This window comes from Pristis pectinata, chromosome 2, assembly GCF_009764475.1.
Source record: "Pristis pectinata isolate sPriPec2 chromosome 2, sPriPec2.1.pri, whole genome shotgun sequence".
NCBI classification, from domain to species: Eukaryota; Metazoa; Chordata; class Chondrichthyes; order Rhinopristiformes; family Pristidae; genus Pristis; species Pristis pectinata.
Genome location: NC_067406.1, coordinates 63,158,276 through 63,176,206, shown reverse-complemented (window position 1 = coordinate 63,176,206; position 17,931 = coordinate 63,158,276). Strand labels below are relative to the sequence as shown.

Genomic DNA, 17,931 nt, shown 5'->3' with positions numbered 1-17,931 from the left:
GAAAGCCTGATTTGCCTCACCATTATTTTGACAGCAAGAACTCCCTATGATAAGCAGCCATAGCCTTTAAACTGGCACATCAGTTTGAACTTTTAATCTAACATGTAAATCTTGAAATACAGTAACAATTGCATCTGTTTCTGTAAAGTATATTTTTCTTTACTCTTTCCTAAGCCTTGATAGAAAATGAATTGATGCATGAGACTGAATTTCAAATATCCTTCTGGTAGGCAAGGCTACGTATTAGCAATATGAAGAGAAATTTGTATAGCATCCTTCATGAGACTATATTTCAAAGTGCTTTATCTACAGTAAAATGCTTTTCATTGTAATCACTGTTGTTATATTGAAAACACAGAAACCAACTTGTAAACAAACAAGCTCTCTCAAACAGTTGTGTAATAACAAGATAATCTACTCTTGCATTTTTGATAATGGGCAATAATATTTTTTTCTTTAGAGTAGTGCCATGGAATTTTTAATGCCCTTCTGACAGCATATGGACGTTGGTATAATGTATCATTGGAAATATAGCACCTCCAACACTGCAGCACAACCTCAGTATTGCACTGGAATGTTGGGTCAAATCTTGCATTCAAATCTCTTAAGTAGACATTTGAAGTAAATGGTTGGGGGAAGGAGGGGAAAATTAAAGAGAAAGGAAAAGATAAAACTGCACGGTAATGAAGTGGGTCATAATAAGCAGAATATGTTTGGAAGAGACAGAATATTAAGATATAGGAAGATTCCTCCAATTTGAGTCAAAGCAGGAAAATAGTAGAAAGATAAAACTAAAAGTGCTTAATCTGAATGTACTTGGCATAAGATGGATGAATTAATGGTACAAATAGAAATAAATCAGTACATGAAAATAAAAACAAAATGCAGGTGTTGGACATCTGAAATAAAAACTAGAAATGCTCTGCAGATCAGGCAGCTTCTGTGGAAAGGGAATTAATATTTCAGGTCTGGGACCCTTTCCTATCAGAACTAGGAAAGAAAACAAAAGCAAACAAAAGCAATCAGCTGGAAGAACTCAGCAGATCAAGCACCATCTGTTGGAGAAAAGGAGTTGTTGAAGTTTAAGGTCAAAATCCTGCAAGAGGTCCTGATACAGGGTTTCAACCTGAAATGTCACCAATTCCTTTCCTTCCACAGATGCTGCTTGACCTGCTGAATTCTTACAGCAGGTTGTTTGTTGCTGCAGATTGTAGCAGCTGCAGTCTCTTGTGTCTCAGAAAACGAGTTAGCTTAGATAACAGAATAAATGAGGTACAATCTGATGGCCATTACAGACACTTTCAAAGCCACCAAGTTTGGTATCTAAGTATTCCAGGATATTTTACTTTTAGGAGAAATGGGCAAAATAGAAAAGTAGGAGAGGTAGTTAAGAAAGGATCTTGTCTTGGAAAATCAAATAGCAGAATCAGTTTGATTGGAGCTAAGAAACAGCAAAGGGCAGAATACATTAGTGGGAGTTGTAGAAAGGCCACCAAACAGCAGTGGTACCGGTCCGGAAATTAAAGGTGCATGTAATAATGCAATACTTTAATCATCGGGGGAACATTAATCTGCATATAGCTTGAGCAAACCAAATTAGCAGTAAAAGTGCAGAGGACAAATTTATGGAGCATGTACAAATTTAGATTTAGTATTGCACAATCTGGTAATTAAGGAACCTCTAAGGAATAGCAGTCATAATGTGATTGAATTTTGTATGGTAAAAATCTGATAATCTGCTATCCAATTACTCACAATTCCTGATGGTTCAGCATCTGGATCACCTGAGCCCTGTCTCCTGTGCTCCCTTGAAACTCATCGGGGCCTCAATTCCTAGTGAATTTATTATACTACTGTGTAACATCTTAAAGTGAATTAAAAATGTGCTGGGGTATTGTTACAGCTTCATATAGTCTGGAAAGTGTGCCATTCCAACACTTGCAAATTCTCAAATATAAATCGGCAGATTTGTGCAACAAAAGACTGGAAATGAATTGGACAATCTAGTTGTTGTCAGTAGTAGGGAAAATGTTACCATCAATTATGGAAGCGGTCGTGGGCCAATTGGAAATAGTAATAGGATTGGACAATGTCAACATGGACTTGTGAAAGGAAAGTAACATTTGATAAATCTGTTATGGTATTTTTGAGGTTGTTACTAACAGAATAATTAAGGGAGTAGATTTGATGCTTTTATACTTTAAGAAGGCCTTCAATAAGATGCTGCATAAGAACTTATCAAATAAATGGAGACAAATAGCCCACTCATGCTTCTATTTCTTTTCATTTGTTCTAACTTTGAGTCTGGAGCTCAGAGGACTATCCATGCAGGCATGTGTTAAGGGCAAAACATTACCTAATGTGTGTTTATTTCTATAATTGGATGTTTCACACACAATATCAATTACTATGACTGTCCCTTGGTACAAATACTATGTTGTTTCTTTGATTGGCACAAGCAATAATTAGATTCATTTACTTAAATCTTGACAGAAGATAAACACTATAGTTGCTTCCTCATGGATTCACCTATCAGTGGACTTCAACAGGAATGTGTTGAAATGAGTTGCTCCGGGACATAAATACTTATGTTTGGAATTGCCTAGGTTTTGTAGGGAATGAACAGGGCATGGGGTGAATGCTTGATGCTGGCTGTTCCCACACGTCTTGTTCTCTGAGAGAACTGATGTGTAATTGACAGCAGCAACCAGCAACGACTTTGTGGTGGGTGGGGGTGGAGTGGTGAAGGAGATGAGATTTTTGCTTTAAAAAGCACAACAGATTCACTTCCTAAAGAAGGAACCCTTGGGGGCAATTCTGAATGTCCTTCTGCCAGGCAACTAGCAAGAGGACCTATTCTTAACAGTACTATATTTAGCAGGCAAGTACTCATCCCCTCCAGCTTCATCCCAAAATTTGTCCAAATATGCATTAATTATGCAATTTTACCCTTGATATTTATCACAAGCAGATAACATTTAGTAATTTACTATGATATCCAGTGCACCTGTTTACTCTGGCTATTTTTCCTATATGATAATATTGAGATGTCAATTATCCAATTAACAGCAGCAGTGGTACTGCAGAACACAGGTGACCTGAAAGACAAAATTGGCAGCCAAATCAAAGAACAAATGAAAAAAAACCACAAAGTTTGGCTTCAAATTATTTGCTGCATAACCTGTCTTTCATCCTGAAATGTGCTTCTGGGATTCATTAGCTCTCTATATCTAGTGTGTTTCTATCTCGTCTAACATAAGAGCACCATAGAGCATTACTTGTTGGTATAGTTATCATCTGTGTACTGAGTCAAATTGGGAGGAAGCAAAAACTTCAATGCTGAATAGTGCTCTTGTTGTATCTCTGGTAACTGTTTGAGAAAGAATGTCAATTTGAACATATTCACAGAATTCTTTACTGAGATTTTATAATGCCCAACGTGAAGTTACTGCAAACAAATATTTTAACAGTGGTGTAACATTTACAAGCTACAACCCTCCATTCATTCAATCCATCTTGCATCTTTTTTTAAGTATTTTTATGTAATCGTTCATAAATCACAAACTGCATTGTACAAGCACTGGTGCATGGGATAATATTTATGGTGTTTACTGCATTGTACTGTCTTCAAGGAATCTGCTGAAAAAGATCGGAAACTGAAGGAGCTGGCAACAGCCCATGATCAGGAAATGCTTGAGCTAGAGACCGAATTAAATACCACACGTCGCCAACTGGGAGCTGTCAAGCAAGAGTAAGAAATCTGATATAAAACATCATTAATCAGCCTATTATCAAAAGAATCTTTAATCATTTGTTATACTGAAATTTTCTCAAAGGAAGAATTTGAGTTTCAGAAAACAATAGTCATGTGGCAATGGTACCTCAGTCAGGGGTTGAGCCTTTTGAACCCAGCACTTGTCAGTCATACTTTTCATTCCACAAGAGTTTCTTGCAGAAGTGGCAAATGGTGGGTGTCTGTCACAACAATCTGACCTAATTTCCTGGGCAACTTGTAAAGGAGCATGGTATAGGACACGACATCTACCTGCAACTCTTGAGGAAATCTAGCAGATAAGGGTGAATTGTGACCAGGCATCCCTGGTTGAATTTTTGGAGCAGTGCAATTTGACCAGAAACATTTGCAATTACCCCAGAACTAAACATTTTTATATTTAAAAACGTGTAATGCTGCAAAACAAAATTAGACACTTCCTTGGGTAAAAATGTGTTAAATCTAGTTATAACAGACACAAGAGTCTGTGCTAAGGATTGAACACTTGATGCTCAGTCCAGAACATGTCAGCCAGCACTGCGGGGATTTTGTTGCTTTAGCTTGTTACAGTGAGTCATCGTTGGTGTCTGCTCTAGGTTAGCAGAAGCTCATCTGGAACTGGACGATACTCAGAACAAATCAACTGCAACGTTCCTAGTGACGGAGGATGAAATAATTAGACTGAGAACCGAGTGAGTTTCAAGTCCTTAAATAATCTTTGTCAGTTTCTTACAAACAACAAATGACAGGTGGGAGGGGTTTGACATTTGATATTGGCACATGAGGTCTTGCTGAATGCCAATGCCAGTTTGGAATCTGTTCTCTGGGACTGTGATGAGATGAAGGGCTTTTTGCTCTCTCTATATCCCTTTTCCAATCAAAGCATAATCCTAGGACAGGTTAAACTTGTGGCATAAATGGCACATGTATTATCAGTTCTGCTTTTAACATTCCAAGCTCTTAACATGGAATGAAAACTTCCTGCAGCTTGCATGCAAAACTCTTTATGGAAAATAAGGAAACAATTACAAATAATTGGTGGGGGGAGGGAGGTTTCTGCTCTATCCAGTTCATTGTTTGCCAGCATGCCCCACGATACTTAGATTGACCTGTTACAGTGAATAGACTCCCCTTCTGGCACTGGAGTTGGCACCTTGTACATTAAGGTGGTCATCACAAGGTAAGGCTCCTTCCATCATAGTCCATCACTGTCTAGCCCTAGGTAATCTCCAGGTACTGGATGATAGTTAATGAAAAATTAACCCTGAAACATTTGCTGTTTCTCCCAGCACAGGTGCTGCATGAACTGCTGAGCATTTCTGGCATTTAAAATTTTCAGTGACTGAAGGTATTACCTGGACTGACCAAAACAAATTTTCTGTACATGCCTATGTATAATAATATTTCAGCTGATATTATTGATATGGTCTTGATTTAATAGTAAAAGGAAAATTCTAGGGAAACACAGACCAAGTAATCTTAATAATAAGTTAAAGATAAACAATTCTATTCAATTTGGCTTCCAAACATATTGTATTTGTTAGCATTTTGTTTCATGTATAGACTATGGAAACTGTATGCCCTATTTTAAATGCTACATGTTGACATTAATAAACTTCAGTGTTGCAAGAGCCTGGCTTGATTTTGATTGGATTCAGCTGTTTTTAGCTGGCCAGTTTGATGCCTGGTAGGGCTACTGCCTGTGATTTGATAGTGTTTTTTAGATAACAGAAAGGATGCGGTTGAAGTTGTGTGTGTTAACCTCCAGAAAGTTTTTGATAAAATACCACATAATAAGCTTATTGGTGTTGGGGGTCATTGCATTTTTTTATATCCATGGTAATGACCTAGACCAGGCTGCAAACTGTTTCTACATTTGTGACACAAAATTTGGCAGTATCATGAACTACGAAGAGGATAGTGATAGATTGCAGCAGGTTATAGACAGGCTAGTGGAATGGACAGACATGTGGGCAAACCAAGTTTAGAGCAGAGAATTGTGAGGTGATGTATTTTGGTAGGAAGAATGAGGAGAGATAATATAAAGAATACTGTTCTAGTGGGGTTGCAGGAGCAGAGGGACATTAGGGTATGGAAGACAAGTCTTTGAAGGTGGCAGGGCAGGCTGAGAGAGCATGCACAAGGCATACACAAATGTTGGGTTTTATCAATCGAGTATAAAAGCAGGAAAGCCACACTGAACCATCGCAACATACTGGTTTAGCCTCAAATGTGTTTAATTTTGGTTGCCATCTTATCAGAAGGATGTGAGGCTTCAGAGGGTCCAGAAAAGATTTGCAAGAATGGTTCTTGGGATGATGGCCTACAATTACAAAAATAGATTAAAGAGATTGGGACTGTTTTCTTTGGAGAGTAAAAGGCTGAGGGGATACTCAACAGCAGTATATAAAACAATGAGGGGTCTGGACAGAGTCAATAGTAGGTGGCTGTTTCCTTTGGTGTTGGGTGGGGTGGTGTCAAAGAATAGAGGTCATGGGTATAGTGACATGAGGGAGAAACTTTTTTTCAGCCTCTGGTTGGAATCTGGACAGCACTGCCTGCAGATGTGGGGGAGGCAGGTTCTGTTGTGGTCTTCCAGAGGGAATTGGATAAATACATGGGAAGAAAAATTTGGAAGGAAGAATGGGCCAGTGGGTGGAACTAAAGAGTTGCTTGCATTGAGAGTCGGCGTGGACGTGATGAGCCAAATGGCTTCCTGTGCCAATAACCATTCTATGAATCGGTTCTCACTCCAAGCCAGGGGGAGAATTGGCCCATTGTTGCTGGCAGCAGCGTTAACATGGCTACTAGTAGAAATGAAGCCATTGGAGCTGGCCTGCCACAAGGGTGTTCATTAAAAACAGTGGCTGTCCTGGAAGGAAACTGTTGGCTGACCAATACAGAGTGGCTCTGTGGGCTGTAATGGGCAGCTTGCCCTGATGGCAGTTTAGACAAGGGCCTACCCAAGCAGAGCTGCAGGAAGGTGATTTAAGAGACATTATGATGTCTCTCTGGTGTCATTTGTATTTAATTTGATAGCCTGCCACTTTAGGAAATGCACGTTTTGGGGGGGGGGGGAAATGAGCTAGAGAGCTTGCAGGACAGTGCTCGAATGAAAACATTGAGGAAAAAGGTTTCCATCATCCACAGTATTTTGCTTTCATTCCAAATCTCTACCTTTTTTCAATCTCTAACACCCAGGAACAAATGTTTGGGAGAGGAATGTTGACTACTCTATTTAAACATTGCCACTATCACCCAAGAGAGCAAATTTTTTTAAATTAATTTTTTGGGCACTTTTTATTAAACCATGTCATGTATTCTCTAGACTGAGAGCAGTTCGAGAGCAAGTGAAATACTACAAACAAAAGGTGGATATCCTGGATGATTATGAACACAAGATCAGACAACTAAAGGATGAAGTCTCCTTCCTCTCAGCAGAGAAATCCATACTGCAGGAAAGGTACTGCATCTCGCCTCATCCCATGATCCTTCTAATTCCCTTTGACTTTTCCTCCTTGAACTTCACTGCCTTGTGTTCTGCCAATTAAATATGCTGCCTACAATACCTGTTAAAGCAGTGAACAGGTAATTTTGTATGAGCTGGGGATTTCTCCATTGGGTTTGAATGTTTGCTGGAGGAGATGATTTAAGCGTCAGGTTGGTGGGCTGTTTGAAAATCCTTCAGGTCACTATCCAATTGTGTGGCCCAGGGGGCTGAGTTTGAAACCTGCTCCACTAAGTTGCCAGGAAGTTTGACTACACAAAGCTGGAATATAGGAACTCATCAACAAGACCTTCTTGTATATCTATACTGTTACTTGAGCAGGGTGCAGTAGTTAGTTTTCTATCAAGCCCAGACCATGAAGAAATGGGTCCAAGCAAGACTCAACTGGAGATGTAGGTTGAAGCATTTTGTTTTACTTTCTGTGCGGCCTGATGCATTTGCCTTCCGGTCTGTTTGTGTGTGTGAGGGAGGGGGTAGGGTAGCTACTTCTCTGAGCAGGAGCTCAGAGTGGGGAATCCTGAATCCTGCTCGTTGCCTTGGTCTCTGACCATCATGGAAACATCCTGTATGCAACTCTTACTATGTGGACTGCCAGTGTCTGCAGACAACAAGTACCCTACAGTATCTCCAGCATTCTCACCTTTAATTTGGGGATGGCTTCACCTGTTTTAGAGACAGGTTTGCCAGAAGAAAATGTTCTCAGAACAAAGTTCATGCTCCTGTGGACTGATGTCCCACTGCTGCTGTGCTGATGCCAAATTGCCTGACTCTGTTGTGCATCAATGCAAGGTGGGTCTTACACTTCTTTCTATCTTGCTTTGTTCAAGTGGATTGATAAAATCTAAAAGTTCCTGCTCCGTAAGTTTGGGTGCACTGTAGTGTACAGAGGCCTATCAATTTATCACACAATTAGCCTAGTACCCCATGCCTCGATGTTTGCATGTCAATTGCCCAAGGGCATTTAATTAATAAAATGTTGTGGCACTGGAGGAGGTGCCTGGGCTCATCATGGCAGTTGTGGCCCATGGGAAGAGCTGTCAAATTAATCCCATTCTCTTGTCTTTTTTCCTCTTGTCTCTTTGGCAATGCAGGATCTTCCTTTCTTGGTACAGAAATGCCTTTCCTTTTGCAAGTTTCTCTTCAATCCACTTCATCCACTCATTCCAGATCATAACTTGAGCAAATAAGTTTTCTTCATTTCCCCTGCCTTCTTTCCCGAAATGTTACCTTAAATCTGTGTCCTCTGGTTGCTATTTGGTGACTTGTAAGTAAAACCTAAGCTTAATCAGTTTGCTGAGGAGCTGAACATATGGCTGCTTTTTTCTCAGCCCAGTTGTGAAACTGAAGTTGAGTGTTGCAATTTTACTCAATTGCAGAGACAGGACTAACATTCCAAGGCTAGACCTGGTTTAAGAAATTGTATTCAGATGTTATACTCCAATATTTAAACAATAAATATCTATTCACCAATACTATCACTTTTACATCTCTCCTTTGTTTCAGAGGCACATTAGAAAATAGAAGCTGAAGGCCATTTAGTCCTTCCTGCTCTGTCTATCAATGTCATATTCCCCTCCTCTCCCCACATCTCTCAATTCCTTTTGCATCGAGACATTTTATTTATCTTCTTGGAAATGTCTCTATGCCTTCTGTGGTAGTGAATTCAACAAGTTCACCATTCTAAGGATTAAGAAATTTCTCCATCTCAGTCCTAAATGCCTTGCCCTATATCCCAAGTCTGTGACCCTCGTTCCAGACAAACCAACCAGGGGAAGCATTTTTTCCCGACATCCAGTTTAACTCTAAGAATTGTCAGTTTCAATTAGATCTCCTCTCATTCTTCTAAGTGCTAGTGTAAGTGAAGATAATCTTTCCTCATATGGCAGTCCTGCCTTCCCAGATATCAGTCTGGTGAAACTTCATGGCACTCCTATGAAATGTCTTTCCTTGAATAAGGAGATTAAAAACTGCACACCAATACTTTGATCTCATCAAGGCCCTCTCTGAGTGTAGCAAGGCATCCTTGCTCCTGTACTCAAATCCTCTTGCTATGAGGGTCAACATACCATTAGTTGGACCCATGTATTTGCTTTCAGTGACTGGTATACAAGAACAGCCAAGTCCTTTTTTTTACAGCAACGTTTCTCACCAAACATAAATAATATGCCTCCTTTCTGTTTTTCTTCCATATTTAGCCACATCATACAGTGTCTGCCCACTTCCTCAGTCTGTCTAAATTGCCTTGTCACCTCTGCATCCTGATCACAACTCGTAATCGCTTCCAGTTTAGGATTGTCAGCAAACTTTGAAATATTACATTTGCTTTGCTGATCTAAATCATTTCTATATAATAGATGAGGCTCAAGCACTAATTTCCTGTGGTACCCTAGTTACTAGCTGCCACCCTTAAAGCCCCACTTTTTCCTACTGTCTGCCAAACAATGTTCAAGACATGACCCTCGGTATCATATGCTTTAATTTTGCACAATAACTTTATGTTGGACTTAAACTTTTCCAAAAATCGAAGAACATCAGAAGCAGATTTATTATCACTGACTTATGATGTGAAATTTGTGGTTTTGTGGCAGGAGTACAGTGTAAAGACAAATTACTATAAAATACAAAAATAAATAGTGCAAAAAAGAGGAATAATGAGGTGCTGTTCATGGACCATTCAGAAATCTGATGGAGGGGAAGAAGCTGTTCCTGAGTTGTTGAGTGAGTCTTCAGGCTCCTGTACCACCTCCCTGATGGTGGTAATGAGAAGAAGGCATGTCCTGGGTGGTGAGGGCCCCTAGTGATGGATGCCACCTTCTTGAGGCACCACCTCTTGAAGATCCCCTCAATGGTGGGGTATCTATATCTATTCTACCAGTACATCATCCTCAAACTCTAAGTTAGTCAAATATGACTTCCATTCAGAAATTCATGTTGACTTTGTCTAAACTTGTTGATGTTTTAAGTCCTCATCCTTTATAATAGCCTCTAGTTTTGTTCCCACTAATTTTAAGCTAACCAATAGTTCCCAGTTTTTTTTCTCTGCTTCCTTTAACTAGTGGGCTTACATTTGCCATCCTCCGATCAGTAGGAACTGTTCCATAATCAACAGAATTATGGAAAATGACATCCAATATTTTCACAACCACCTCCATTGGGAATCTGGGATCCGTACTATCAGGTTCTGGGGATCAAACTGTACTCTCTAGCACCTTGGACTATTGAGAGATTATTTATCATATGTGAGCTCTGACACTGGGTGCACACATAGTTTAATGATATGGCCACCTTGCCCAAGCCTGATATCCACATGTATGCACTTGCAACAAAGGCATAAAGCAACCACAACACTGACAATTCTTAGAGTGAGCCAGACTGGATGTAGGAAAAAAATGCTTCACCTGGTGTGTCTAGAACAAGGGCAATGGCCTTGGGATATAGGGCAAGACATTTCGGACTGAGATGGAGAAATTTCTTAACCCTTCGAATCGTGAACTTGTTGAATTCACTACCACAGAAAGCATAGAGACAATGACACTGTCTGATTTTTTTTTTTCTCTCTCTAATCAGTCCCGCTGAGAGTAATGTCATCGAGTCATTCATGGTCTTTACCTGAAAACAGTCCAATTCATGGGGCATGTAGTAGTGCTAAGCCCAGAACTGAAAGACACTAAGCATACCCACTTTCCCCATTAAATACTCTTGCATTTACAATAAGGCCACAAATAAAGAATGTTGATGTATGTGCCTCAAATAATGAAGGAAGTTTTTGCCCATTAACTCAGTAATCATCAAGGGAGAAAGATTTCCTTTCTGCCCTTTATAGTGAAACCACAAATCTCTTCTTTGAGGAGTTTGCAATTTTATTTCACATTGCACACAGAGGAAATACTCCCCAAGAAAGAGCAGAGGAAGTGGAAATAACATGATCTCAGTCCTAACGTAGATTTTAAATCTGTCCCAGTTCTTGTGTTGGAAAGTCAGAATATGTTGCTAAATGCTGCGGATCACCAAGTTGTCTAATGTTTCTTTTTCTCCCATACCACCATCCCCTTGAAAGTTGGTAGCTGCCAAGAGAATAAAGTGTATTTTATAATGTAACAGATATTTATTATTTCCAAAGCACAGCTAAATGTTTTACTATTGTGGTTTATAAGAATTGTAATGATTTGTTCTTTCTTTTAAAGAACCCTGGGGCGCCGTTCTCCAATCTCTTTCCCATCTGTGACCCGTTCCTCTCCAACTTATGGTAAACTGACTAATGCATCTCGTCAAGCCCGACTGATATCCCGCTTCAATGACATCTATGCCAACGAGCGCCTGAATGCACAAAACCTCCTGAGGCGTTATGTTGATGATTTGGAGATGGTGCAGCGAATAATATTCATTGCGACAGTAGTAAGTGGAGTGATATAGTAACACAACACAGTACAATATAGTAAGGCATTTCTGTATGGCCCTGCAGACCTGCAGTTGTCTTTATTAGAGCCCAGTTTTTAGGGATTTAGGTCCAATGTAGGTTTGTGACTGAGGGTTGTGTATACTGTGGAAATGTCATCAATTTTAGTGACTAGTTGGTCAAAGCTCTGTGAATAAGATGACTGACTTCCATCCACTAATTATAACACGATGCAAGAAGGCATTAGATGGCCAGCCCACTTTGAACCAAGGTGAGAAGAGACACTTTCACACAAGGTTTTTCATCTTTGGAATTCTTTATCCCAGTAGGTTGTGAATGTTCAGTCATTGTCATACTTAAGGCAGAAATTTAATAAGGAGGCCAACAATTCCTTGGAAAATAAGAGTGGGTCACATTGGGATCTAGGGATATGGATTCGTATATCCCTGCTGCTATTCATAAACCTATGTTGGACCTTAATCCAGAAGAACTCCAGATCTGCAGGACTTGAGCAAATGAAGGTTTACAAAGTTGCGTGCAAACAAAGTACTAATGCTCATTAATGGATCAAAATAAGTCAAAAGTAGAGGTTATGTTAAATGTCTAATCTTTGTTGGACCACACTAAGTGCTCATCATACTTAAGGTCTCCATGATGTGTGTGTGTATAGAAGTAATGGGCAGAAAAGTGGGGGAGCAAAACATTAAGAGGATGATAAGAGCTGAGAGACTACAGCTATCAGCAGAGAACAAATCGGTTGGGTCACTTTTTTTGGTGGATAAAAACAACTAAGACAGACTTGATAATTGGGCATGTGTTTGAACTTTTCCACTATACAGCACCATAAAACTAAGATTGTTGCAATAAATCCCCAAAAGAGTTCTGAAATTTTGTCAGAGTAGTTAGATTGTGGAGATTGCCACCACTTGAGACACAAAGCATTGACTTTAAGGGGAAGCTGGACAGATGTGAGAGAAATGAAAAAGGATGTGCTGATAGGGTAAGGTAGTATGTGTTGACCATAAATGTTAGTATTGACCAGTTAGAGGACATTATATTTCCTGTGCTGTGATAGAAGCTGTGCAACTTCTATTAAATGTTAACCAAAATCCTGCAGTGGGGGGTGGGGGGGGGGAGAAGAAACATGGGGAGAGTGTGGGTGGTGGAGCCTCAGAGAAAACATTCTGATCTCTTAATGGTTGTCTCAGCTTTACTTAGTATCTCTCTGAAATCTCACTAATACAAACTGCCTCTTTTGGTTTGTATACATTAAGCAGCTATTCAATTTATTGACAAAGTTGTGGGTCAAATTACATGCTCTTATTACCACAGTGCCCTTTATCGATCTTAGTAGTGCCCTGCATTGAGCTTTGTTTACTCACCAGCTAAGTAACTGTGTTAAATGGGAATTTCTCAGATTTTACAACATCCATATTGTTAGTGCAAAAGTTTGGATCTGTCCATTGGAGTGATGCTCTTTAAGGTATGATTGCATGCAGTTGCCATGATATGGGCACTAGATGGCAGTGCCGACCATATTATGGTTGCAGCTCTAATTCCATCTACAAGTTTGCAGATGATACCACTGTTGTAGGCGGTATCTCAAACAGCGATGAGTGAAGCGGAGTACAGGAAGGAGAGAGAGCTTAGTGGAATGGTGTCATGACAACAACCTTTCCCTCAATGTCAACAAAACAAAAGAGCTGGTCATTGACTTCAGGAAGGGGGGCGGTGTACATGCACCTGTCTACATCAATGGTGCTGAGGTTGAGAGGGTTGAGAGCTTCAAGTTCCTGGGAGTGAACATCACCAACAGCCTGTCCTGGTCAAATCACATAGATGCCACGGCCAAGAAAGCTCACCAGTGCCTCTACTTCCTCAGGAGGCTAAAGAAATTTGGTTTGTCCCCTTTGACTGTCTCCAACTTTTACCAATGCACCATAGAAAGCATCCTATCTGGATGTATCATGGCTTGGTACGGCAACTGCTCTGCCCAGGACTGCAAGAAGTTGCAGAGAGTTGTGGACACAGCCCAGTGCATCATGGACACCAGCCTCCCCTCCTTGGACTCTGTCTTTACCTCTTGTTGTCTTGGTGTAGCAGCCAGCATAATCAAAGACCCCACCCACCTGGGACATTCTCTCTTCTCTCCTCTTCCATCGGATAGAAGATACAGGAGCCTGAGGGCACGTACCACCAGACTTGAGGACAGCTTCTACCCCACTGTGATAAGACTATTGAATGGTTCCCTTATACAATGAGATGGACTATGACTTCACGATCTACCTTGTGACCTTGCACCTTATTGCACTGCACTTTCTCTGTAGCTGTGACACTTTACTCTGTACTGTTACTGTTTTTACCTGTACTACATCAATGAACTTTGTACTAGCTCAATGTAACAGCACCATGTAATGAATTGACCTGTACAAACGGTTTGTAAGACAAGCTTTTCACTGTACCTCGGTACAAGTGACAATAATAAACCAATAGCAGCTGCTTCTGGTTCCTGTGGGCAATGTTCATTATTTCAGCTCCACAACACAAGGCAACCAGCATGGTTTTGATGGTTAGTGATCGGGAACAGATGGTACATGAGAGATGATCCGAGAGGAGTAGTTCATTGTCTATTGCTTAGAGTAAAAACCAGGGGGTAGTGCAGATCTCTGATCTCTGGATGTAGATCTCTGGAGTGACTCGGTTTTATTCGGATGTCTGTGATCTGATAGAGGTCAAATTGGCTTGTGCCGCAATATTGCTGAGCGTAGTGGTTTTTGTGTGCTGAAATCTGCTTGGAACTATGCAGAGTAGGCAGATCATGGTGTGGGCCAGAATGCAATGCTGATTTAACACTCATGCTGCTACTTGAGTTCGGTCGTCTGTTTAACATCCTGTCTTAAACATGCATGGCTATACATTCCTTCACTGTCACTGGGTCAAAGTTCTGGAACTCCCTCCCCAACAGCATGTGGGTATACCTACCCCTCACGGACTGAAGCGGTTCAAGAAGGCAACTCACCACCACCTTCCTAAGGGCAACTAAGGGAATTAAATGCTGGCTCAGCCTGTGAAGCCCACATCCCTTGAATGAATGAATGAATGAATATATATATATATTTTTAAAAAACATGTTATCAGCAAAAGAACTCCCACTATGAGTTCTCACATGGATTATCCACTACTTGCAGGCTAGTCACTGGTGCTGTTACAGCTGTGCTACAAATGTTTGGTGCTTTCCAGAGCTGGTTGAGGTTGCAGAGGTCTACATGTGACAGCTGCTCAAGGAAATTCTGTTGGCTTCTGACTTGAGGGGTGTGTGTGTGTGTGATGGGCAGAAGGCTGTTAAAATAAAAGATGAGGAGGGGGAGAAGTGCTCTCTTCTCATAACTATGTTCACCCAGCATGTTCAGGAAGCAGTTCTGCTACTTGAATCTCTGAAAGGAACAATGTGTGTGCATCTTTAAGGATGTTCTCACTGAAAGCTGCCACCCTCTGCAGGCACAAATGCAACCTTGGAGCAGAGCAAGGGTCAACTTGCTATTGGCTGCCTGCATGACTGGAACAACCAATCAGTTTCCTTCCAGGCTGGAGCTGGAAATGTTCACAGCATCTTCCAGTTTATCACTTGCTGTCCACTGACTGTTGCGTAAAGGATATCATTTATAAGCCCCGTTCAAAGAGAGCTAACTACTCTTCACCTTCGCTTCGTAGAGGTGATCACACACCCACATGCTATTGGGGAGGGAGTTCCAGGACTTTGACCTAGTGACAGTGAAGGAATGTCTAGCTATGCACATTTAAGACATGATGTTAGCCAGACCCATGAACTTGTGTAGCAGCATGGGGTGTTAAATCAGGAGGAGGTGATCACATTCTTCCCCATCACATAGGTTGTGTCGGATCTGGTTATTTTCGAATCTGTAGGTTCTTTCAGGAGTCGAAGAATGAGTTGAAAACAACTTGGTCCTTCACAAAGTTTTACTGGAAAAGTTTAAAACAAAGGAACAGTCACATAGCACATGGTACTAGCTTTACTACTAGGAGATGAGCAGAGACAAAAGGAACTAAAGATGAGCTAGGGCCAGGGAAGGGAAGTGAGCAAGAGAGATGGAGGCAAGATAGAGGCAAGAGAGAAATAGAACAAGACAGTGATTAACATAAAACGCCTTTTAAACCTGAGATAAGAGGTACTCCTTAGCTAACAATAGTCCAATCACAAAACCTATTAGATACCTGTGGCAAAACCAACTAATGAGAAAACACCTGATGGACAAACCATTAAGCTAGGAAGTGGCCATTCCTTGTGCAACCACTTGAGGTGTATTAAACACTATACATGTTTTAAAAAAAAACTCCTTAAAACAGTTGAATCCAACAGTTGTCACTGACTGCAAAGCATTGCATTATGGGTGTTGCATGCCATGCTGGTACCAACATCCAGTTGGTGTGTGACTATGGGCAGCAAGTCCAGTATTTCCTTACCAGATAGGAGGAGGCAATTTGGCCCATCGAGTTTATGCCAGCTTTCAGAATCCCATTTCCCCCGCACTTATTGCTCTGTATCCTATTCTCTCTTGTGCATCCATTATATCCCCTCTGGTTCTCCCATCTACACCAGGGGCGGTTTACAGCAGCAAGTAATTTGCCAATCAGCATGTCTCTGAGATGTTGGAGGAAGCGCATGGTCTTGCAGGATGACCTCTGAGTACAAAAGCCCAACACTGGCTGGCACCTTCTACCGTGAGTGCAGCAGAACTCTGGGCTGGTTAGCAACAAAGGCACGGGAGGGGTGACGGGTGGAAAGATGAAACCTGCCTTTCTAACAAAAGGTGGTAGGTTAGTGTAGCCATTTGCCAGTCCCCTGGAGCACTGTCTCACCAATCCTGATAAACTGGCATTGAACATGCATAGATCTCGCTCTCTCTCCCGCAACTGCCCCCATCACCCATCCACACTTCACCCACTAGTTCCCCTCCCTCTCTTCATTCCATGTCCTCTGTCAGATTCCATCATCTGCATCCCTTTTGTCATTGCCACCTATCACCTCCCTGCTTCTGACATCCTTCCCACTGCCTATCACCCCCATCAGCTGGATCCACCTATCACCTGCCAGCTCTCGCTCCACCCCTGTCCCCCACCATTTTACACTGGCCATCTCCCCTCTTTCTTTCCAGTCCAGATGAAGGGTCTCGACCCGAAACGTTGGCTGTTCATTTCCCTCCATGGATGCTGCCCCACGCGCTGAGTTCCTCCAGCGCTTTTTGTGTTGCTCTGAAACATAGAACAGTACAGCACAGAATCAGGCCCTTTGGCCCAGCATGTCTGCACCAAGCACGACTTCCCATACCACGCCCCTTCGTGCACAGTAACCCCTGGCCACAATGGCAGCATTCCTCGCGCTACTCGGACACCAGCTGGCTGCTGCCCAAGCTGCAATGTCGGTGCAGGTATGAGCATCGCCACGTCTGCCCCAGAGAGGATGGGCTGCAAGCTGCCCCCAGTTGGTGCCAGCCTCCTCTGTCCTCGACACTGACTGTAGGTTGGCTCACAGCCTCTGCAATTCATCGAGCAGCTCAGAGCACAAACCAGTTGGCTGCTCTCTGCAGCTTCATAGTCCGTAGTTCACGCCACCCCCCCACCCCACCCCCAGATATGAACTCCAAAGCTTGTTTGCATCCTCTCCTTCCAGCGAGATGCCTGATATTGGTTTACTATTGTCACTTGTACCAAGGTACAGTGGAAAAACTTGTCTTGCATACCAATCATACAGGTCAATTCATTACTAACCCAATGTAACTGCACTGTGTACAGATTGTCCGCATCCTGCTGTCAACTGATCCCAGAGTTGAACAGCATGGAACCAGTCCTCTGACCACACTGATCGTCAAGCACTCGTTTACATTGATCCTATTTTATTTTCCCCACATTGCCATCCTCACCCCCACCAGATTCTACCACTCGCCTATCTACTAGCGGCAACTTACAGTGGCCTGTTAACCTACCAGCCAGCACATTTTTGGGGTGTGGGAGGAAACCAGAGCACCCGGGGGAAGCCCATACAGTCACGGGACGAACGTGCAAACTCCACGCAGACAGCACCAGTAGTCAGGATCGAACTTGGGGTCACTGGAGCTGTGAGGCAGCAGCTCCACTAGCTGCACCACTGTGCCATTCTAAATAATCCTCTAAACCAAGTACAATTTAATGCAGTACCTGAGTTAGTGGCTGCAAGGGTGAGATCAAGTGACAGTGTAT

General features: G+C 41.8%; 1 protein-coding gene across 1 annotated transcript in view; it reads left to right on the top strand.

Moving 5' to 3' along the window:
• Window positions 1-17,931, top strand: part of spata18 (spermatogenesis associated 18) — a 47,318-nt gene that overhangs the window by 8,131 nt on the left and 21,256 nt on the right. The window contains exons 4-7 of the mRNA XM_052035921.1: window positions 3,633-3,751; window positions 4,369-4,464; window positions 7,101-7,235; window positions 11,465-11,675. Of these exons, the coding sequence (XP_051891881.1) occupies window positions 3,633-3,751; window positions 4,369-4,464; window positions 7,101-7,235; window positions 11,465-11,675 (561 nt within the window). The remainder of the gene's footprint in view (window positions 1-3,632; window positions 3,752-4,368; window positions 4,465-7,100; window positions 7,236-11,464; window positions 11,676-17,931) is intronic.